General features: G+C 45.4%; 1 protein-coding gene across 1 annotated transcript in view; it reads left to right on the top strand.

The window, feature by feature from the left end:
- Positions 1-23,368, top strand: part of LOC119978163 (cryptochrome-1-like) — a 99,383-nt gene extending 76,015 nt beyond the window's left edge. The window contains exons 5-9 of the mRNA XM_038819600.1: positions 2,691-2,893; positions 4,255-4,338; positions 16,838-16,953; positions 20,294-20,344; positions 22,137-23,368. Of these exons, the coding sequence (XP_038675528.1) occupies positions 2,691-2,893; positions 4,255-4,338; positions 16,838-16,953; positions 20,294-20,323 (433 nt within the window). The 3' untranslated portion in view covers positions 20,324-20,344; positions 22,137-23,368. The remainder of the gene's footprint in view (positions 1-2,690; positions 2,894-4,254; positions 4,339-16,837; positions 16,954-20,293; positions 20,345-22,136) is intronic.
- The last annotated feature ends 1,521 nt before the right edge of the window (positions 23,369-24,889 follow it).

The raw sequence follows: 24,889 nt of genomic DNA, 5'->3' as shown, positions 1-24,889 counted from the left end.
CAAACTAGCACTGCAAATAAAATCACTTGCAGTGGTGAAAGGTCAACTGATGCCATTCAAGTGCCAAAAAATTAATTGTAGTTGACATGTGAAAATAGGTCCAATATCAACTCTTGATTATCTTATGCCAATGAAAATATCACTTTATATTTTGCGGATAAATTATCATATACAGTATGTTGCCATGTCTTGTCACAGCTTTTCCTAAAAAGAAACCAGGGATTTTATTAATAGAAAACATTACATCATTTTGTTAGTCTTCTCTTCCACATAATTGTCTGTGTTTGGAGCAAATCTTGAGCAGTATCTATGTTTTCCAGAAAAAATATCTGTCTCCTGTGTTTGGGAAATCAATCCAGTGCATCTCTGTTTGGGGCATCCACTCCATAACAATATCTTCCCTCAAGTGTGCAGCACAGGCCATTCAGCCCCTGTGATCTGTGCCAGTGTTTATACTCCATACATGAGGCTCCTCCCACTCTAATCATATCAATTTCTCAGGGAGACCGTGATGTAGGAATATTGTCACTGGACTAGAAATCCAGGACAGGATCTGGGGACCCAGGTTCAAATCCCACAATTGCAGATGGTGAAATTTGAACTCCATTTGAAAAAAACATGGGGTTTTAGCATTTTGTTACTTGCAAACATTTTTCCAACTCTAGCTGAGAGCTTCCCAACTAACCTACATGAGTTAGCTTAACAGGAGCGGTGTTGAGGGTTAACTGCAGCTCATTATAGCAGTTATTTTTAGACAATGAGCTTAGAGTTCTTGTTTTGATTAGGTAGGCTAGAAGATGATTTTAGGTTTGTGTTCGCCTTGCTTCTGAGGGAGGTGGAGATAGTTCGATGACGGTGCCTGCAGATTTTTCTTTGTTTAGTCTTGTGATTTGGCTCAGTGGCCATGTTAGGTGGGCCTGCTGTGCCTATTTATGGGTCTTTTGGGTAATCTCTCTTGGTGGAAATGGCAGACTCCGGATTGAGGGGGGTGGAAGGACACCAATTTGTTTGGTACCTGGAATGTCGAATGCAGGTGCTCATAGAGCGACATGCACCCTGTCGGTCACCCCCTGGACCCGGGCATCTTGGCAATGGCGGCGAACCCCATTGCCCAGGCATCCTGGTGGCTCGGTCCACATTGAAATGGATATATTGTGCCGACTGGGCATATAGGGCCTCTGACAGCGTGGGTGCACCTTTGCATCAAGCTCTTGCGAGATCCAATACTGGGCTCTACTCGGCGCCTGGAAGGACCCCGTGACCTAAATGTTCAGGGGTGGTATGGTGGAGGGTGGGGTAAGGGGGAGGGGGACGCATATGACCAGTGTCACTGCAGAGTTAGGTGCAAAGGTTGGTGGTCAGTGTGGTGCACAGCAAGATGGCTGCCTTGCTGACCTCGGCAATGGCAGTCCATGCCTGGACACCACCGAGTCCAATGGGATGTTGCCCCGGTCCCAGCTGGCCCGTCAGCCCCCAGTCGCACCTCTGAATGTTCTATCTCTTCTCTGTCCCTCGTCAGATACGGCGCCTGTTTTTCAAAGCACAATTAAACCATGCCCTCTTGCTCATGTGCTCTCTTTCTTCCCCCTCTCTCTCTCTCTTGCGTTCTCTCTCTCGCGCTCTCTCTCTCTCTCTTTCCCCCCCACCCCCCAAGTGGAGGCAGCGAATCGCGGTGGCCCCAGAGAATACTTGGTCAGGCTCATTGGCATTTACCCTACTTGCGGAGTGGAACACATTGATGCTGCTGTCGAGGTACCAGGGGCGCGATTCTCCGCAAATGTGGCGAGTCGTAAAGGCTGCCGTGAAACTGGCCGTGTTTCACGGCAGCCTCCGCGCCCCCTCCCAGGACCCGATCGGACCCGCTGCCCGCGATCGGTACCCACCGATCGCAGGCCCATGCCACCCTTGGCACGGCCGTGGTGCGGCCGTGCCAATCGGTGCCATGGTTGTTCGGGGCGGCACTTTGCGGCCGTTTTCACGAACGGTGAGAGCAGGTGTGATTGCGTTCGTGAAAACGGCCATAAAGGCCTGGGAACTCGGCCCATCGGCCTGGGGAGAATCGCTGTTCGCCGTAAAAAACGGCAAGCAGCGATTCGTGTCGTGGGGCGGCCGCGGGGGGGGGGGGGGGGGGGGAATAGCGGGAGAGCGTGAAAATTGTCAGGAAGGCCCTCCCGCTATTCTCCGACCCGTCGTGGGCAGCGGAGAATCGTGCCCCCGAGAACTGCGATTTGGCGTGAAACTGGTGCCTACCACGATGTCAGCGTCAAAATCTGCCCAATTGCGTTTCCCGATTCCAGCATCGGCCGACGGAGAATTCTGCCCTAAGTATGGGCTAAATCGGTGAGAAACTCCCCAGGACCCACAAAAGTGACTAAATGTCATTGGATAGTGGTGGGAAACTCGCCGGCGGAAAAGAACACAAAAAATGTTTGCATTGAATCACACCCTATGGCTGTAAACTGGTGCATTGTGACTACACCATAATCACACTCTTGGCCGTTCAAATCTCTAAGATAGCCAAGGGCTAATGGTATCATGTGCTGTAAATGCAGTGCTTGGCACGTGGGTTGAAGGGGAGTGGGGGGCATGGTGAAATCTATAGCACAGAAATGGACAACAGATGGGTTGTTGGGATTAGTTTGATGAATATGTTCACACTATTAGTATTTACAATAAGACTCTCTTTGCAGACATTACTTGCCAATTCTTAAAGGATTTCCTGCAAAGTATATCTATGATCCATGGAATGCTCCCGACTCTGTCCAAGTTGCAGCAAAGTGCATTATTGGCGTGCACTATCCAAAGCCCATGGTGATACACGCAGAGGCAAGTCGGCTTAACATCGAGCGAATGAAACAGATTTACCAGCAACTATCACGTTACAGGGGACTTGGTGAGAAATCTTCTTTCTCAAAGAAGCGTAACCCTCTCCCCCACAGAACCACCAAGGGCACTGGGTGACTGAGGAGTTTGCACATTCTCCCCGTGTCTGCATATGTTTCCTCAGTGTTCCGATTTCCTCCCGCAATCCAGTGGTGTGCTGGTTAAATGAACTGGCTATACTAAGTTGCCCCTTACTCTCCAAAGATATGCAGATTAGGTTACGGGGATATGGTGGGGAGTAGGCCTCGGTAAAATGCTCTTTCAGAGGATCGGTGCATACTCTAATGTGCCAAATGGCCTCCTGCACTGTAGGGATTCTATGGATTCCACTCCCTCTCCAGGTTTGTTTTTTCCAACACAACAGTAATAATCCATGTAAGATTGCTGTCTACAGCCAAATACTCAACTATGAAATCCTGTTACAGCAGTTCTAAGCCCTTGATGGACATATCTCAATATGCCTTAACAGACAAATGTCAGTGTACATTCTGAGCCTACAGCTTCCTGAGCAGATGGGTCACGCATCTCCCAAATCAGGACTGTTTTGGGATAGCCTACCTCAAAGAAATTGCAGTCTTTCCTTCAAAAGCACTGTTTGGAGTGTGGAATTTCCATACCCTTGGACAGCCTGCCCTTCTTAGGTGCCCAGAAAATGTCTCCTGAATCGTAGAATTACTACATTACAGAAGGAGACAGTCACCAAGGTCATAATTGAACCCGGGTCAATGGCACTGTGAGGCAACCATGCTAACTGTGCCACCGTGCTGCACTGCATGGTGGCGCTAACTATTGTACCCTTTTAAGAACATGTTTGTTTGTAATTTCAAATGTTCTGCAGTATGTAATCCCTCTTCCCACTGTGGTACAGTAGGGAAGACCATACGATTACTATAACTGGATCACCACAATTGACTCTTGTAATCAGGGATTACATGTTCCTACTTTGGTTTCATAGAATTTGATAAATTCACAAAGTATAATGTTTATGTGGAAGCTTTCACAAGTGTAATTATCTTAAGCACTCAAATATCAGAATTGTACAAACAGTGGACTCTCATTCTACCACCATCCCAAATCAGCTAATTCCAGCAAAAAGAAAGCCAATTTGAGCACTATTTTAAACTAAAGTGTTAAGATTAAACAATTAAAACAGTAAAAAGTGAAGGAATCCAATACCAGTGAAATGAGCCTTCGGTTGACCTTTTACTGTTTAAATAATGGCAAAATTCCTGGATACTTTTGAAATGAATAACATAAAATGGCACGCAGATATTTATGAAATGTTGAAGGGAGAGTGATTTTCCTCTATGTTGCATTGGATGTTTTTTGTCTACATCAAAGGCACCATGTAAGTTCTTCTTGTTGCGATAGGTCTACTCGCATCAGTGCCTTCAAACCAAAATGGAAATGGCGGAACCATGTACTCCCTGAGAGATCAATTATCTGAGAATAGTGGTGAGTATGGAGTTTTCTACCTCAAACCGTCCAGCCGTTCTATAAAACATACTTCTTGAAGGGCCATCTGATATCCAAATCATTATCCATATGCCAAGACAGTTTATACAAGCCCATAGGATTATCACTGTGTCACGCTCTTTGGTATCTTTAGATCTGAAACAAGAACTAAATGCTACTCCTTCAAGGTGTCTTTGAAGCATGTTGAAAAGGATGAAATCACAATGATGACTAAGTGGCATCCTTTGTGACCTTTATTTTTTACAAAGAACAATACAGCACAGGAACAGGCCCTCCAAGCCTGTACCGGTCATACCAACCTTGGCTAAAACACTCAGCACCTACTTGTGCCGTATCCCTCTATACCCGTTTGTGGGATCTCTGTGCTTATTCATATACGTGTAACTCCGTACCATATACCAAATAACAGAAATTCAAGACTGGCTTCTTCGGTTATTGTCTATTGGTAAGCTTCAATTTTCCAAGTACAAAATTTAGGATGTTCTGACTAGCCCTGCAGCAAGCTAATCAGAATGATTGTCTTTCGCAAATACAGTTGTTGAATTCAAAATATAATAACAGCTCATGGTAATTTCTTCAAATCAAGATACACAGTACAAAACGACTGTGCAGTTTACAATAGAATAAAATAGCGGTGTTGCAAAGCAAGCCGATAGAATAGGTTTCAGAAGAGAGGTTGAATTAATTCAAGAATTGCTTTCCCGTCCTGATACCTGAACTTTTAAGAGGATTACTATCTTCAAAACTTCATCCTTTTTACAGCTGTGATTGGGTTTAAATAATCTATAATTCATTTAATTCAGCCAAAGTGTCTATCAAATTAAGAGATAAAAGATTCTGTACTTTTCCAGAGCGAAACACGTTTCCCACCAAAGATTCTTACTATGGGGTGACTTATTGTTACCATGGAAATGGAACTGGATCTTAGCCCAGATCTCTAACACAAAGAGTCTTTCTGACAGTTTGGCCTTGCAAACTCTTGCAGTTTGCTTATATGATCAGTTTTCAAGCAGTCAGCTTTTTCTTACTGTTATGGTTAATATATTGATTTAAAACTTTAGTTAATATAATTTCTTTAAATAATTTCTTCCTCTTTCTATGTTCTATATAAACCTTTTTACCTATAATAAAAGGTTGGTTTCTATCAATCCCCCCCTTTTTTGATTCTTTGAAAGATTAATAAGATGAATCAAGCAACAAATAGAAATTAAGGAAGAAGTGTGATAACAATAGAAATAAGCACGGGGAGGAACTCATTCACATTGTGTTTAATGGTTCACTTGTTTGAGAACAATCTTCAACAATGGAGCAGGCAAAGCTTTGTGTTAAAAACATTCTAGAAGTATTATTCAATAAAGAAATGATTATATAGTACAATAACAATTCATTAATAACTGAAGGTAATTATATGATTAAGTAATAATTGGTTAACAATGCAATAATGCAGTAAATAACAGTTCAACAGTAACAGCCTAGTGCAATGTCATTGGCTGGTGGTGCGTTTGGGTTACTATGAACCACTTGGATTGGTGGGGCATTATGGGTAGCCATACTTTGGACAACACATTTGATCAGCAAGATCATTACATAAATGATAAGTCCAATTATGCAACATAAGAGGAGTCCCTGAATAATGGACATTCCTGTGCCACCCAACCATCCAGAGGGCCATCCCCAAAGAGTGTTGTCAGAGGGTGGGTCAATTTTCCTGACCTCTTTAATTTGTGTTGCCAAGTTTTTGACTTCTTCTGAATTATCTGGGATGTAGGTGCAAAACTCTACACCAATCAATGCGCAAATCAAGAGATAAAAGATTTCTGTACATTCTATAGCGAAACACATTTTCCACCTTTTTCAGCTGGCAAATAGTCAAGTGCCATCCGATTCTGTAAAGCCACAGTTCGGGTAGCTAGCATTTCGGCAGAAACTTTATCTAGGGCAGTAACGGTATAATTAGCTACCTTTTCTATGATGGATGTTATTTTATTCAATTCGTTGGCTACTTTGGCGTCCCAATAAAATGGAATACGTTTGGCAAGGAATCTATCTCGTGCAGTGAGGGCACGCTTATTTCTTTGAACTGGTAGTCTTGATAAAGAAGGAAGATGACGGATAGCAGGCATTACGTATCCTAAATGACAAGACCCTGACCAAAGTTTTGGAAGCCAGGGGTATGCTTTGTTGTTACAGATAAAATAAGTTCCATTATAAGAAGTAAAATGGGTAATTTCTTCTAAGTACCATCGATCTGAAAATGTATTATTACCAGTGAGATTCTGTAGGCCTGTTAATAACGAGGAATCAATAACTCTCTCTACCAGGTATTGGGTGCATCTGTAAGCTCTGCTTACATTAAAATAATGAGTACAGTTACTATATCCCATCTTCATCCCTTCAGGATGATAGCTTGTTAAACATATTGATCCTTCCTGATTAATAGTAGTTGGGGGGTTGATATGGGGGAGGATTTTGGTTTCTATCATAGTTGTGTTGATACCATCCTGAAAAAGTGTTTTAATGAATAACCTGCTGATTTCCATAATTGGATTCTTCTCTTTAAATTAATTTGATATTTGGTAACCCAACATATGTCTGCTCCTTCACGGGTCTGTGAAGAGCGGTTGGCGCTTTGAAAAATATACCATTCTGCTGTTTCTGAATGTTAAAAGGAATAGATAAGAAAAGGATACCTTCTCCTGAGTGGGTAGCAATTGTAATACATACCCAACATTTGGTGATGTTAACATTTTTAGCATATACGTATGAAGAAACGTATTGCCATTTAACTCCTTGGCAAGGCCTATCAGGCCAATCATGTAACTGAAAATCAATATTATGGCAGACGTTTTTACGGATTCTAATACTTATGCGCGCGCTTCACATGTGATGTGTGAATCCAGGTTTTCTTTCCTTGGAGTTTCACGGCCGACTGAGTAGTTAGCAGAATTAGGTAGGATCTTCTCACTTGGCTTATAACGGCTCCTTCTGAATCTTCTCCGGGGACCAAATCATGAGCCCACCTCAGGCGAGTCCCCAGGCCGCCGAAACCTGTTGAGAAGCAGAACTGACAGCATTTTTTAAATTTTGGCAATAACTAAGTAAAGCATCACTAATCAGATGACAGTCTGACTTTCTTAAGTCAATAGTTCCTGGCAGGGACATAGGTCTGCCAGTGATGACCTCAAATGGGTTTAGGCCTGTGGTTCTGTTTGGGGTTGCTCTGATACTGCACAATACTAGTAGCAAGGCTTGAATCCAATTCATGCCTTCTTGGTTGTATTTGCACAATCGTTCTTTTAAAGTCCGGTTCATGCGTTACACTTGTCCTGATGATTCTGGATGATAAGAGCAGTGTAGATTCCAATCAATGTTCAGTAACCTCCTGGCAAACAGCACCTGTAAAGTGGGTTCCATTGTCTGAGTCGATGCTAGTTGGTACTCCCCATCTGAGAATATAGGGCGCAATTCTCCGCACTCACGACGGTGCGGAGAATAGCGGGGGTCGTAAATTTTTACGGCCACGCTAGTCCGACGCCCTCCCGCTATTCTCCCCCCCCACGCCCAACTCCCGACACGAATCGCTGCCGCCGTTTTTTTACGGCCAGCAGCGATTCTCAGCTGGCCGATGGGCCGAATTCCAAGCCCTTTACGGCCGTTTTTACGAATGGCAAACACACCTGGTCTGGCCGTTCGTAAAAACGGCCGTAAAGTCCCGATCTTGGCAACCATGGCACCGATTGGCACGGCAGTGCCAAGGGTGCCATGGGCCCGCGATCGGTGCCCACCGATCGCGGGCAGCGGGTCCGATTCCCGCGCACTCTTTGTCCTTCCGCCGCCCCGCTGTATCAATTCGCGGGGCGGCTGAGGGGCATCCCGGCCCGCGCATGCGCGGGTTTCGTGCAAATGCGCGATGACGTCATCCGCGCATGCGCGGGTTGGAGTCTTCCAATCCGCGCATGCGCGGCTGACGTCATGTGACGCGTCAGCCGGCGCAAACTCTGGCAAGCGGGCTTAACGAAATTCGTTAAGCCCGCGATGCCGGAGTTCACGGCCGCGGCATACTAGCCCCGACCGGGGACCAGAATCGGTTCCCGGTCGGGGAGGGGGAGGCTGGCGTCAAACCCGCCCGGTTTTGACGCCAGCCTTACGATTTCTCCCTGTCTGGGAGAATCGCGCCCATAGTCTTTGCATAGGACTTTGGCCATATGGTGGCTGTGGCCCTCCTGGCTGGAGCAGCCCCTACCCATCTAGAGAACTTATCCACTATTACAAGAACATCAGTGTATCTTTGACATGGAGGAAGGGTGATGTAATCAACCTGTATGTTCTGGAATGGTCCTGTAGGGGCAGGAGCTTTTAGCTGAGGCATTGACGTTATAGGTCCTAAGTTCTTTTGATAGGTTACACAGCGGTTTGATACCAATTGTGCATGTTTTTTGAATCCTTTGCCACACCAACTTCTCTGGAATCGAGCCATCATTTGTTGAGGGAATAAATGTCCCCCTGAATGGATCTATTGGGCCAGAAATGGCATCTGTGCCTGTGGTGCAACTGGTTTATCTCCAAATATGATCATCATACAACTGGATACCTTAGTCTAACCATTTCTCTTCTTGTGTACAGTCATGTTGCATCTCACGTAGATCTTGTAATAAATTGGTCACTCCCAATTTGTAGATGTGTCTGGGTTCTGCTGAAGAATGCCACTGAGAGGCAGCTTCCTTTGCTGCTTGGTCTGCAAGGGTGTTTCCTTGTTCTTCTATAGTGTTCTCTTGAGTATGGGCCTTACACTCTTGAATAGATACTTCTTTTGGCAAAGCCATGGCTTCTAGGAGATCTTGTACTTCCTTCCCATTTCAGATAGGTGTCCCTGCTGTGGTGAGGATTCCTCTTTTTCTCCACGTGGCCAAAATAGTGGGCTATTCCAAAACCGTATCTGGAGTCTGTATAGATGTTAGCTGTTTGATCTTTTGCCACACGATACGCTTCTGCTAGTGCTCTCAATTTGGCCTGTTGAGCTGATATTCCTGGGGACAAGCTTCCTTTTGCCATAACTTCGTACAGACTTGTGACTGCCCATCCAGCCTTTCTGATACCTTTGTCAATAAAGGAGGAACCATCTGTAAATAGAACCAAATCTGGATTTTGTAGTGGTTCTTCTACCAGGCGTGCCTCCTCCATTTTCTCTGATACTTCCACACAGTCATGTTCTTCTTCTTCTCCCCCCTTTTGCTCCTCAGGAAGCGGGAGCAAAGATGATGGATTTACGGGACTTGCTCAGTGGAAGTAAAGATTAGATGCTTCCAAAACTGCTGTCCACCTAGTCCACCTGGCTGATGTAACTCGTGATACTCTGTTCATGGAGCGTAGAGAATGGACTGCATGGAGATATTTAATGGTCAACTGCTCGTCCAGGACAAGGGCTGCTGTAGCCAACACGGCTCGACATGTGGCTTCCATGGCTCTGAGACAGCTGCCATATGCTAGGGCCACGTTGTTCAGTTTGACGGAGTAGCCTCCTACTGGTCTAAGCTGGTCACCATGTTCTTGGGCTAATACTGCCGTCATGTACCTTTCTTTGTCATGAACAAACATGGTGAAAGGCTTTCCGTTGTTTTGAATTCCTAGAGCAGGTGCTGAGCACAAAACCCGTTTCAGGTTCATGAATGATTCTTTCTATTCTGTTGTGAGGTCAACCGTATCTTTGATTTTCGGTTGCCTTTTAAGAGATCAATCAGTGGTTGAGCCATCTGAGTAAGTGAATCAATCCAAATTATGTTAAAATTGCATAGTCCCAAAAAGGATCTCGCCTCTTGGACAGTTTTGTGCTCTTTGGCACCTTTAATTGCAACCGTTCTGTCCTGAATAAGTTCTCTTTTGCCTTTGGATATTTTCTGACCTAAGTAAACAACTTCATCCTGGGAAATTTGTGCTTTGGTGAGGCTGGCTTTGTGTCCCTTGCAGCTAAGGTGGTCTAAAAGGAAACGCAAGTCTCTTTCATGATCTTCCTCATTAATGGAGGCCACCAGAATATCATCTACATACTGGATAATGGTGGAGGGCATATCAGGCAGTCCCCTCAGGTGCTCCTGTAGAGCCATGTGAAAAACAGTAAGGCTGTTGTGAAACCCTTGTGGTAGTCTAGTCCATGCGTACTGTTGTTGTTTGATGGTTAAAGCAAACCATGGCTGTACTTCCTCAGCTCGTAGTACTGACCAAAAGCCATTGGCCATGTCTACAACAGAAAACCATTTGAAGGTCTGGTGTTAAGGCATTAAAGATGGTGGATGGATCTGCCAGCAAAGGAGCTTTTCTGACAATGAATTGGTTGGCCCTTCTAAAATCAATAGTGAGGAGCCATGTGCCATTAGCCTTCTTGACAGGCCACACTGGACTGTTTGATGAACTATGAATTCACACTAATACTCCTCTGTCTTCAAATTACTTCACTATAGGTAATATTCGCTCAATTGGGGAGGGGTTAATAGGGTACTGTTTAGTACATGGTGGAGCCGATCCAGTGAAGGATGCTGGTTCCATTTTTAATAGGCCACAGTCATTTTTGTCCTTGGCCCAAATTGGGTGTTGCTCCAGTTGACTTTTTTTGAGGCGTCTGATGGACCAAGCAACTTTTCAATTATCAAAATTAAGAGAAGAATTTAATTGGGCTATTATATCCATGCCCAGAAGGGCCTGTGTTACTGGGCCTACCCAGATAGAGGCTATTAGTCGATGTGGTCCAAATTCAAAGGACATGGGTTCTGTTCGTTGAAGGGTTAATGGATCACCCCCTGCTGCATAGGCTTCAATCACTTGTCATTTTAAGGGAAACGAGTTTGCATAATGTGGAGGAAGACAGGTTAATTCTGCTCCAGTATCAAAAAGAAAATCAATTTGTTGACCTCCCACTCTCAATGAAATATATAGTCCATCCGATTTGTTCTCAATTAAAGCGTGTTTGAATGGACTCACTGAGAGTAGGGTCTGCTAGTTTTTTTTTGCCGCGTCAAACAGGGCCCTCTTGTGTCGTGGGGTTAATCTGTTGAACCTGTCACTCAATGCGTCATCGTCATTGAGTGCGTCTCTAAGTGGTGAAATTGGGTCCCTGTATGTATCTTGGTGATATGTGGCTCGGGGTGGATCCTGTCGTATGAGTCACGGGGCGGGCCTCGATAGTATGAGTCACGGGGCGGGTCTCGATAGTGTGAATCATTTCCTTGCCCCTTAGCCTGCATTCTGAAACAACATGATTTTGCCCAATGGCCGTCTTTACCACAAAAATTACATTTTCCCAGTTTTCTGGAATCCTTTATCAGAGCAAGAACAGGGGCCGGGGTTGGTGTTACCTGAGGAGGAGTAGTAGTATTTCCTGCTAGGGTTTCTGCGCTACTTGTAGCGGCTGCTGCTTGAGGCTGAGCCTGAGGGCTGTTATGGTTTTTAACTTCCAAGCCACGGTCAAGTTGAATACATCGTTCTAATGAGGCCCTGTAGGTAGTACCAATTAGCAACCATCAGGAAGGACCATGTTTAAAGCTTTAAACAGTTTGGATATCAAACCAGCGACAAAAGCAGTTTTGGATGGTCCTACGGTACTCTTATCCCAATTCTCCTCCCCTGCCTGGAGGTCCATTCCGGAATGCTCCATCCAAACTGTTCTAAATCTTTCCTCATAGTCCTGCAATTCCTCGAAATTTTTTGAATACAGGATGTTACTTTTCCCCAATCAGTTTTGGTGGATTGAATCGTAATAGCCAATTTCTAATTGACTGCCATCCCCCTTCTAGATTTTGTAAATCGTCACCAAGAGATAACCGAACCTCCGAGAATATTTTACTATCGCGGGAACTAACCATCACAGACAAAACCTGCACACCATCTAACGGATGAAGACTAAATATTCTGTAAGCGCTGTAGCTGATCCTAGGTGGCCAAACTCCTGGGTTAGGGTGCGGCAGTTCTTTGGCCCATCTATCGATTTTATCGGGGTCTGCCGCATCATGAATCCAATGTCGGGCATAATGAGATCTAGTGGTTGTTACGTCGTCTTCGGTTGTTTCTGTCGCTTCAACCTTAACTCGTTTGGTGCATAATGGGGCGAGTCGTAATACTAATCTGCCACTAGGTTCGTCTTTTCCGTCACTGTCTTCGTCCAACCTAACTAGTTTCCTTTGCTCAGAACCTCATGTAGTGATAACAATCTCGGAGCCTGCTGGAGCTGCTCCGGGAGGCTTTTGAATCGGGGTTAGCAGGGTGTTTTGGCCGACTACACTTGCATTGTAGGCGGCTGTGGGGATGAGCGGAGGTTGAGTGTTCATTGGGACAAGGGCCATTGTCTGGGCTGGAGAACTGATATACAGCTGAGGGTTTAAAAAAGGATTTGTCGGCTTCTGACCTTCATGTTGTTCATTTCATTCTCTAGAGTACACTTTTCTTTAAGTAATTGGGTGTTCTCCGTTTGTAGCCCATACTTTGGGAACCATGGATTTTATTTTTATTTTTATTTTATTTTATTTTCATGTACTTAATGATCTGTTTGAGCTGCTCACAGAAAAATACTTTTCACTGTACCTCAGTACACGTGACAATAAACAAATCCAATATAGCTGCTTAAATTCTGGTTGTCACCACTTTCCTTTAGAAAGTTAAGGGTTGATCTAATATATGTATTTAAAATGCAGATAATGGATTGCTCTGCACCCCTTTTACAGGCATAAAATTGATGCTTAAGGTAGCAGGTTGGCACTCCAGCACTAAAGGAGTGCTGCACTAGCAGAGGGGCCACCTTCCAGATGAGATATGAAACCAACACCCTTTCTGCTTTCTCGGGTAAATAAGAAAGGTCCCATTGCACTATTTTGAAGATGAGCATGGAGTTATCCACTGTACCCTGGCCAATATTTATCCCTCCGTGAACAAAGATTATCTATCTGATCATTGCTTTTTGCGGGATTTTGCTCTGTGCAAATTGACTGCTATGTTTCCTACATTAGATCAGCGATTACACAAGTACTGTTTTGCTGTAAAACACTTTTGGGAAGTTCTTTCACCTTGCCTATCTGCTAGCTTTCCCTTCCCTCAAACCAACCTGGGCTGTTGCTGCTCATGGAATCCCCACCTTTTGGCCCAGAGGCTGACCATACCATCTGATAGTGTTGCACCCTAGTTTTGGCAGGCTTACCTCTTCATATTGTTCATTCAAAATGATAACTACTTCCTGTAGAGAGGCGTACCTACAGCCCTGATTTCTACCCCATGAGCCTGATGAGAAGAGGATAAGAATGCTGATCTGTTTATCCAAACCTCACAGGCCTTATGTTCAGCTCCATTTTAATAGACATGTTCCTGCCAGGCAGGTAATGGCCTCACTGAAATTTAGAAATCGGAACTTGTTTTCATTAGGAAGACGGAGGTTGAAGGATGACCTGATAGAGGTCATTACAAGATTATAAGGGCATGGATAGAGTGGAGGGGACAGTCACCAGGGGACATAGAACAAAGAACAAAGAAAAAAATTACAGCACAGGAACAGGCCCTTTGGCCCTCACAGCCTGCGCCGATCCAGATCCTTTATCTAAACCTGAATCCTATTTTCCAAGGTCTACTTCCCTCTGTTCCCGCCCATTCATATACCTGTCTAGATGCTTCTTAAATGATGCTATCATGCCCGCCTCTACCACCTCCGCTGGTAAAGCATCCCAGGCACCCACCACCCTCTGCGTAAAAAACTTTCCACGCACATCTCCCTTAAACTTTCCCCCTCTCACCTTGAAATCGTGAACCCTTGTAACTGACACCCCCACTCTTGGGAAAAGCTTGTTGCTATCCACCCTGTCCATACCTCTCATAATTTTGTAAACCTCAATCAGGTCCCCCCTCAACCTCCGTCTTTCCAACGAAAACAATCCTAATCTACTCAACCTTTCTTCATAGCTAGCACCTTCCATGCCAGGCAACATCCTGGTGAACCTCCTCTGCACCCTCTCCAAGGCATCCACATCCTTCTGGTAATGTGGCGACCAGAACTGCACGCAGTATTCCAAATGTGGCCGAACCAAAGTCCTATACAACTGTAACATGACCTGCCAACTCTTGTACTCAATACCCCGTCCGATGAAGGCAAGCATGCTGTATGCCTTCTTGACCACTCTATCAACCTGCGTTGCCACCTTCAGGGTACAATGAACCTGAACTCCCAGATCTCTCTGCACATCAATTTTCCCCAAGACATCTTCCATTGACCATATAGTCCGTGGGGCAAACGTTAGAGGAGATGTGCGAGGCAGGTTTTTTTATGCAGAGGGTGGTGAGTGCCTGGAACGGGTTGCCAGAGGTGTGAAAGCAGATACATTATACCGACGTTCAAAAGATATCTTGACAAATACATGGATAGGGTGGGTATAGAGGGATACGGCACAAAGAAGTGCTGAAGGTTTTAGCCAAGGTTGGTATGACCGGTACAGGCTTGGAGGGCCGAAGGGCCTGTTCCTATGCTGTATTGTTCTGCGACAAATTGATCAGATTCGCCCCCCCCCTCATTGTTCTTCATGGTTCAGACTTCTGCCCTTCAAGGAGCCCTAGAGACCCCAAGCACATGCCTCCCGCCTCAACTTCCTTAACTGTTGGGGAGAGTGAAAGCCGATCTGGCAAGGTGGAATGGTCTCCCTCTGTCACTGGCGGGTCGGGTGCAAGCAGTTAAAATGAATGTGTTGCCACGATTTCTGTTAATTTTTCAATGCCTACCGATTTTCCTGCCGAAGGTTGTTTTCAGGGAGATTGAGGGAAGGATTACCTCATTCATACGGGGAGGGAAGATGGCCAGAGTGAGAAAGGTGCTGTTAACAGAGGGGAAAGCAGGCAGGGGATATTGGTCTCCCGAACCTGATGTACTACTACTGGGCAGCGAATGTGGAGAAGGTGCGGGGCTGGGTCAGAGGGGTTGATATTCCCAGTGGGTCAGAATGGAGGAGAGTTTGTGCAGGGGGTCGGGACTGAAAGCACTAGCAACAGCGCCGCTCCCGATAGCTCCGGGGAAATACTCGGGGAGTTCGGTAATAATAGCTTCATTGAAAATCTGGGAGACAAGTTTCCCCTACACTTCGGGTTGGGGGCAGGGTCGAGGGAAATGCCGATTCGGGGGAACCACAGATTTGAGCCAGGGCGGTGGGATGGAAGTTTTCGGAAATGGGAAGAGATGGGGATTAAGACGCTAAAAGATTTGTTTCTGAGGGATCGGTTTGCAGGATTGAGGGAGATGGAAGCAAAGTATGGGTTGGAGCAGGGAGAAATGTTTAGATACATGCAGGTTCGAGATTTTGCCAGGAAGGAGATACAGAGCTTCCCAGAGGAACCGGCCTCCACATTGCTGGAGGAGCTGCTGATGACAAGGGGACTGGAGAAGGGGGTAGTGTCAGCGGTGTATGGAGCTATTTTGGAAGAGGATAAGGCACCACTGGAAGGGATCAAAGCAAAGTGGGAGGAAGAGTTAGGAGAGGTTATAGAGGAGGGGGTCTGGTGTGAGGTGCTCCGGAGAGTAAATGCCTCCACCTGATGTGCGAGGTTGGAGCTGATACAGCTGAAGGTGGTATACAGAGCACACCTCACGAGGGCGAGGATGAGCCGATTCTTTGAAGGAGTAGAAGATGTGTGTGAGCGTTGCGGCGGATGGGGGGGGCGCTAATCACGTTCATATGTTTTGGTCCTGTCCAAAGCTAGAGGAGTACTGGAAGGAGGTTTTTAGTGTAATTTCCAAGGTGGTGCATGTGAAACTGGACCTGGGTCCCCAGGAGGCCATATTCGGGGTGTCAGATCAGCCAGGGCTGGAAACGGGTGCGGAGGCAGATATCGTCGCCCGAAGGCGGATCCTGCTGGGATGGAGAGCAGCCTCTCCACCTTGTGCCCTGGCGTGGCGGGGGGTCCTGTTGGAATACTTGACCCTTGAGAAGGTTAAGTTTGAACTGAGGGGAAGGACGGAGGGGTTCTACAAGTCATGGGCATTATTCATTATGCACTTTCAAGAACTGGATAACCTCGAACATTAGTTGGGGGGGAGGGGGGCTGTGTGTATTAAGGGTGACTATGGGTCATCTCTGATTCCTTTTTGTCATTTGTTTATGTAAACATGCGGGCTGATGTTTGGGGGTTGGTGGGAGGATGGGATCGTTGTTATTGTTATGGGGATTGACATATTTGTTGCTGATTATTGTTTATTGTTGGTGGGTGTAAATTTCGGAGAAAATGTGAAAAAGGAGAATAAAAATATTTATTAAAAAAAACTTCCTTAACTGTTATGGATCGTTTTCAAAGGTCCCTATCATTGGTTGGGAGTGGGGATTATTTAAATAAGACCTGGTAGCTGCAATAACTTGGGCATCATCTATGAGCTGATCTAAAAGTTTGCCTCTTTCCTCCAATTAAAATTTGGGGGTCATGTTTCCACCTTTTAATTTAATTTTATTCTTTCTTACATTTACTTTACCAGGCATTGCTCAAAGTCACACCGTTGGGGTGATGGGTAAACGTGAATTAGAACATGATTCAACTGTTGGTGGTGAAGTGGAATCTTTAGCACAAAAAATCCGACGACACTGTGATGATGTATGTACTCCACTTGGGGAAAATGTCATGCCATTTTGCATTTCTAGATCTTTTTTGTAAACATAAAACTGCTACAAATTTCAGATTTGTACTCGATCAGCCTTCCAGGTCAATGTTGGTGGTTGAGGCAGCAGGGTACCACATCGGTTAGCATCACAGCCCCAGGGCCCCAGGTTCGATTCCTGGCTTGGATCACTGTCTGTGTGGAGTCTGCACGTTCTCCCCGTGCCTGCGTGGGTTTCCTCTGTGTGCTCCGGTTTTCTCCCATAAGTCCCGAAAGACATGGGGCACGATTCTCCGCAAATGCGGCGAATCGTAAAGGCTGCCGTGAAACTGGCCGTGTTTCACGGCAGCCTCCGCGCCCCCTCCCGGGACCCGATTTCCCCCCCCCCCCCCGGGCGGGGCAAGCAGCGGGGCCCCGTGAAGCACGGCATCGCGGCCTTAGCGACCGTCGCTAAGTCCGCGCGCCAAGCGTCACGCCGGCTGACGTGCACGATGACGTCAGCTGTGCATGCGCGGGGCCGTCATCTCCCTCGGCCGCCCCGCGGACTGATCCTGCGGGGCGGCGGAGGGAGAAAGAGTGCATCTGCGATCGGTGGGCACCGATCATGGGCCCATGCCCCCCTTACCACAGCCGTGCCAATCAGGGCCCTGGATGCCCAGAACGGGCATGTTGCGGCCGTTTTTACGTCGGCAGCAAGCAGGTGTGTTTGCTATTCTCCGACCCGTCGTGGGCAGTGGAGAATTGCGCCCATGCTTTTTGGGTGAATTGGACATTCTAAATTCTCCCTCTGTGTACCTGAACAGGCGCCGTAGTATGGCCAGTAGGGGATTTTCACAGTAACTTCATTGAAGTGTTAAGGTAAGCCTACTTGTAACACTAATAAAGATTATTATTATTATTATACTTTAATTTCCATGTCCCTTTACTTTCCCACTAGTTAATCATATGACAGTGTGACCTGGGGCTCAAAACCAACTACATGTGTGCATAAGAACATAAGAACTAGGAGCAGGAGTAGGCCATCTGGCCCCTCGAGCCTGCTCCGCCATTTAATTAGATCATGGCTGATCTTTTGTGGACTCAGCTCCACTTTCCGGCCCGAACAACATAACCCTTAATCCCTTTATTCTTCAAAAAACTATCTATCTTTACCTTAAAAACATGTAATGAAGGAGCCTCAACTGCTTCACTGGGCAAGGAATTCCATAGATTCACAACCCTTTGGGTGAAGAAGTTCCTCCTAAACTCAGTCCTAAATCTACTTCCCCTTATTTTGAGGCTATGCCCCCTAGTTCTGCTGTCACCCGCCAGTGGAAACAACCTGCCCGCATCTATCCTATCTATTCCCTTCATAATTTTAAATGTTTCTATGAGATCCCCCCTCATCCTTCTAAATTCCAGCGAGTACAGTCCCAGTCTACTCAACCTCTCCTCATAATCCAACCCCCAGCTCTGGGATTAACCTAGTGAATCTCCTCTGCACACCCTCCAGCGCCAGGACGTCCTTTCTCAAGTAAGGAGACCAAAACTGAACACAATACTCCAGGTGTGGCCGCACTAACACCTTATACAATTGCAACATAACCTCCCTAGTCTTAAACTCCATCCCTCTAGCAATGAAGGACAAAATTCCATTTGCCTTCTTAATCACCTGTTGCACTTGTAAACCAACCTTCTGTGACTCATGCACTAGCACACCCAAGTCTCTCTGAACAGCGGCATGCTTTAATATTTTATCGTTTAAATAACTGGGTACAGTAATCTTTTACAGACAGTGGACAGAGATTCACACGAGTGAGAGGGAGCCAATTGTAAAGAAGTAAATCTGTTTGTTCATGTTTTGCAAAATAAACCAAAGTTTTCTGTGAATTTTAGTTTATTTCACAATTATAGTAAATATCATGCTGCTCTATCTGGGTTAGCAGGCTAAATTTGCCATGCAGATTAGTAAAATTCCTAAATCTATTTAATCATACAATACAGAAGATACCCTTCGGCCTATCAAGTCTGCACCGACAAAACTACTCTAAATCTACACTAAACACGCTATCCAGCATTTGGCCCATAGCCTTGAATGTTATGACACTTCAAAGTGCTCATCCACAAACTTTTTAAAGGGTGAGATTTCCCTCCCACTACCCTCCCAGGCAGAGCACTCCTACTCCCACGACACTGGGTGAAATGTGTTTTCTCAAATCCCTTAATTCTTGCTCCCACGTTATTGACCCTTCAGTTGTTTCCTAGCCACCCTGTCCATATATCTCATAATGTTGTACACCTCAATCAGGTATCCCCCTTCAGCCTTCTCTGCTGTAAAGAAAACCACCCAAGCCTATCTTGTCTCTCTTCATAGCTCAAATGCTCCACCCCATACAACATCCTGGTGAATCTCCTCTACATCCTTACAGCACAATCACACCTTATAGTGAGGCAATCAAAACAGTATTCCAGCTGTGGCCTAACCAAAGTTTTGTTCTGCTCTTATATGCCATGGCTGATCGGCAAGTGTCATGTGTGCTGTATTAACTAGCCTATTAACCTGTACTAGCGCCTTCAGGGGTCTGTGAACGTGCACCCCAAGATCCCTCTGTTCCTCTGAGCTTCCTCATGTCCTACCATTCATTGAGTACTCCCTTGTATCATTCATTGAGTACTCCCTTGTCTTGTTATTCCTGGGGGTTTCTCCCCCCCCCCCCCCGAGATCTCCTAAATTGGGGGTTGCCCCCCACACACAGACCCCCTAAATAGGGGGGATGTGGGTGCCACTGGCAAGGCCCATCATTTGTTGCCTATCTCTAATTTGCACGAGCTCGGCCGTTTCAGAGGGCGGTTACAAGTCAACCACATTGCAGTGGGCCTGAAGTTGCATGTAGGCCAGGCCGGGTAAGGATGGCAGATTTCCCTACCTAAAGGAAATTAGTGAACCTTTTGGGTTTCATGACAATCGATGATAGCTTTCATGGTCAACGTTGCTGAGACTAGCTTTCATTTCCAGATTTTCTTTTTAAATTCCACCAGCGACCGTGGTGGGATTTGAACCCATGTTTGATGGGCATTAGCCTGGGTCTCTGCATTACTAGGCGAGTGACGATAACATTACACCACCACTGTTACTTTTGAACATGAAGGGGGGTAATTGGAATGTACTTAACTCTTTTTTGAAGTAGTTGATGTTTGTAAATGTTGTGGTCAGAGCACTTCAGAGCTCCTGAATCATGAAGGAAGATGATTGAAGCAAGGCTCACAGCTGCCAGCCCACTAAGGGAAATGAATGAATCGCTTGCAGCTCCAGGATCTGAGGGATTTAAACACTCATCACTGCTTTTATTCTTTCAGGAATTGACACGTGGTGCTTCCTCTGTCTGAGCCAGAAAGTGTATTGCCCAGGTGAGTGTCACAACAATATATTTTTTCACTGCCTCTGTCTGGACTGCTCTCTAGCTTCCAGACAGTTGTCTCTTTTCTTTTTGTTTGGCGGGGTGGTATGCTTCTGGGGCCTCTGGGGTATAGGGGCTGGTTTAGCTCACAGGGCTAAATCGTTGGCTTTTAAAGCAGGCCAGCTGCACGGTTCGATTCCCGTACCAGCCTCCCCGGGCAAGCGGCAGATTGTGGCGACTAGGGGCTTTTCACAGTAACTACATTGAAGCCTACTCGTGACAATAAGCGATTTTCTTTTTTTTTCTTGACTGGTTTCTCTTTACTGCAGGGGGGCAGGGGGCTTCCTGATGATGTCATTTTTGGGGGGCTTCCTGACAGGACCCTCCCTATTTGGGGGGGGGGGGGGGCTGATTCCTGGGATGGCGAGACTGACTTATAAGAAGAGTTTGAATCGGTTAGGATTGTATTCACTGGACTTCAGAAGAATGTGGGGGGATCTCGTGGAAACCTACAAAGTTCTAACATGACTAGACAGGGTAGTTGCAGGAAAGATGTTCCCGATGGTGAGTGTGTCCAGAACCAGGGGTCACTTTGAGGATACGCGGTAGACTATTAGAGATGAGGAGAAATTTCTTCAACCAGAGTGTCGGTCTGTGGAATTTGTTACCACAGGAAATAGCTGAGGGCAAAACATTGCATGTTTTCAAGAAGCAGTTAGATAGAGCACATTTGGCTAAGGGGCTCAAGGATATGTCTGCGTGGGTTTCCTCCCACAAGTCCCGAAAGACATGCTGTTAGGAGAACGGTGGCAGAAGAATCAGACCCATCACGCATCAGTTTAGCCTTTTGGGAGAGGTTGAGGTTTACAAACAAAAGCATTATGACAGTATTAAATAAACTGCCATGTAAAATTAATCAAATTGTAAAATGGATAGTTTTTAATATTTTAATCATCAGCAATTTCAGTTACTGAGAATTGATTTTATTTTTTGATAGTACTTTGTTAATTTGATAGATTCTTCAATAATAATAATAATTGCTTGTTGTCACAAGTAGGCTTCAATGAAGTTACTGTGAAAATTCCCTCGTCGCCACATTCCGGCGCCCATTTAGATCGTGTTTTACTATTGAAAATCCATATTTGAGTATTTATCAAGACTGTGACTCAATCATTATGACAACTAAAGGCTCGCGAAGAAGAAGAGGACGCTTTAGTGCCTTTCATGAGCTTGGGATGTCCCAAATGCTTTACAGCCAATGAAGTATTTTTTGAAGCATAGCCAATGTTTAAATTAGGAAGTGTCGCAGACATTTGCCATCTAGACACTGGTTTTCCAATTAAGCATCAAAATGTATCAATCCGAGGTAAATGCAATACTTTTAGGTATGGAAATTTTTGGAAACCTGCATCACAATCTGTTTCTGTATTGCTGATTGAGGAATAAATATTGATCAGAACACCAAGAATAAATCACCTGTTCTTCTTTAATATCTGAGAGGGAGAATGGTGCCTCTGTTCAACACCTCATCCAAAAACTGGCACCTCCAACAGTGCGGCATTCCCTCAGTACTGCATTAGTGTGCCAGCCTAGATTGCTCTGCTCAGGTCTTTGAGTAACCCAAAAACTTCTGATTCTGATGCAGGTTTCCAAAAATTTCCGTACCTAAAAGTATTGCATTTAGCTCGGATTGATACATTTTGATGCTTTAATTGGAAAACCAGTGTCTAGATTTTAATTTCCAGTCAACAATTCAGCATAACACCACAAGATATCTACATTATCCTTTCTGTCTCTTGCAGAACAATTGAGATGAACAGGACCTGAACCTTGTGTCTTAAGGAAACGACTTAACTATTTATTACTGCCGCTGTTCCCAACAAGGACCAAGCGAGAGTAGTCCAGTTGTTTGTACTGATTTTTAAATGTGTGCAATGTCTGTACTTACTCCAATAATGTGAACATTCAATGTACAACTCTTAGGATATCTTTTATAACTTTTTGCAACTCTGCATCTCTAATGTTTGAACTGTGTCTTGTTCCTGCTTCAGAGGGCTCCTCATGGTTTCCTATTATTTCAACCACCAGTTAAAATTAATGTAACTAACCTTGATGCAGATATCCGGAGCAGCTTGGGGATGTCGTGGGGAAGCAGAGTTGAGGATTGTCAGATCAGGTCAGTCATGACCTCATTGAATGGCAGAGCAGACTTGATGAGTTGTATGACCTACTTTTGCTCCTTTGTTTTGTGGTCTTATAGTTTTGCAGAACTGTTATCACTGAAGACCTGTTGCTAAATATAATGGTGCCTTACTTAGTGACCACCTTCTGGGTACAAGTGGTGTCAGTCTGAAGATGCTTCTGTTTGGTTGGTGAAATAAAGGTTTTACCACACTGCAATTACTTTACCATTTCAGTGATAATTTGTATTCACATTTTGAATGAAAGTGAACACTAAACGACTAGTTTATATTGTTAAAAACGTACAGTACTGGGTTTGTAAATTCTCAAGATCTTTTTGGGTTGAACTGAATATAGAAGAGTCACATTGCTACCCAGAGATAAAGAGGTAATAATTTTCAGCTGCCAGGAATCTGAAGTTGTAGCTGTCAGGTGCCATTGTGGTGTGTGTTCTCCGGCCTAAAAATAGAGAATCCAAGACCCATCACTCCTGTGTACAATGTTTTAAAGTTTTTTTTTCATCTGAATTTTGCATTTTGATTTCCTACACAGGCGGTCGCGTGGAGAGTATGTGCTATAATTGCCAGAAAGAACATGGAGGGAATGGGGTACAATTCCTCAGGGAGGGAAGGGTCTGCAGCCACTTTAGCATTGAAACTGTTTCCCAGGCTGAGGGAGAACTCGGGATTGGAAATATGGGGCGGGACTCTTCCCCCCCCCCCAACCCTGGCAGGAGACTTGCCGGTGGGGGGGCAGCGGTATGAATCCTGCCGGGTGCCGGATTATCCGGCTCCGGGGTTTTGGCTGGGGTGGGAATCGCGCTGGTCGGCGGCCAATGGCAGCACCCCCGCCCCCTCCCCCCCCCCCCCCCAGCGATTCTCAGGCCCTCGATGGGCCGAGTGGCCGCCCGTTTTAGGCCGGTCCCGCCGGCGGAAGTTAGACCTGGTACTTAGCGGCGGGACCTGGCTCTGTGGGCGGTCTTCAGGGGGGCGTGGGGGGATCTGGCCCCGGGGGGATGCCCCATGGTTGCCTGGTCCGCGATCGGGGCCCACCGATCCGCTGGCGGGCCTGTGACATGGGGGTACTCTTTCCCTCCGCACTGTCTGCTGTGGGCCTCCGCCATGGCCGGTGCGGAGATGAACCCTCCTGTGCATGCGCTAGGATGATGCCAGGACACGCTGGTGCACCCGCACATGCACCAACTCGCGCCGGCCAGCAGAGGCCCTTCGGCGCCAGCATTTTTATAGCACTTCTAATATAGTAAAATGTACAAGGCACTGTATAGAAGTGTAACCAGTCTAAACGTTTGGTCAAATCGGTGGGTTTGGAAGAGCATTTTAAAGAAGAGAGACGTAAAAAGGAAAGATTTAGGGAGGGAAGGAATGTGGGAGTTTGGGGTCCAGGCAGACTGAAGATAGCTGCCAGCGGTGGTGTGATGTAAATTGGGGATGTACGGGAGGTCAGAACTTAAGAATGCCGAGATCTCAGACTGTTGTAGGGCTGGAGGACTTCACGAAGATAGTCGGGCAAAGGGTGGTGGGGGGGACAACGAGGGTGAAGTGATTTGAACGCAAAAAACAAATACTTTAGTTTACCTGTAATGGAATACATAGTCCTGTGAATTACCCCATATGTGATCTGCATGTCTCTTTGTAAGATGGAAATTATAGTGAATCTTAATACTTTGCTCTTTCAACAGAGCAAGAAGTTAAGCATATTGATGCAATACTTGGTCACAGTTATTTTCTACTCTTGATCTTTTAATTGAAAGATTGCAGCATGTAGAGTGGCACAGATATTGAAAGGTAATTATAGTATGGAAACAATGCAGCTACATAGAACTGCCGTAAGACATCCTGAAAATGCATTAAATTATTTTTTGTACTATCAAATGCTGTTTTGTTTTTATTTTTGTAAACCGGTTTATATACAAAGTTTGGAACAAAATGAGGTCATAACAGAAACTGATCCTGGTGCTTTTACTACTGAAAGTGTGCTTTGTTTTTTTTTTGCATTGATACTGTTATGGACCAGGGTTTAGAGAAACCGCAAGTGTATCATGGAGTTCACCTGACCCACAACTTTTAATAAATTGTGGTATGGGGAGCACACGGCCCACTCTACAGGTGTGGTACAGCAGAAATGGAAAAGTATTTTTTTAAAGCAAAACAATGTTTATTCTATAAACTCAAGTTAACCTTTTCAAAACATACAGTGAACATCTCAGCAACCATCAATTCAAATACAACCCCCAAAGAATACAACACTAAGTAATCGTTAATAACTTCCCAAACAACATCCAGAAGAGAAAAGAAATATCTGCTGAGCACTCAGGATGTTCTCTGCCTCTTGTACATGTTAAAACTATCCCATT

The sequence above is a fragment of the Scyliorhinus canicula genome, chromosome 15 (genome assembly GCF_902713615.1).
Source record: "Scyliorhinus canicula chromosome 15, sScyCan1.1, whole genome shotgun sequence".
NCBI classification, from domain to species: Eukaryota; Metazoa; Chordata; class Chondrichthyes; order Carcharhiniformes; family Scyliorhinidae; genus Scyliorhinus; species Scyliorhinus canicula.
The sequence above is the reverse complement of the archived record's forward strand: the minus strand, read 5'-3'. Positions and strand labels throughout refer to the sequence as shown.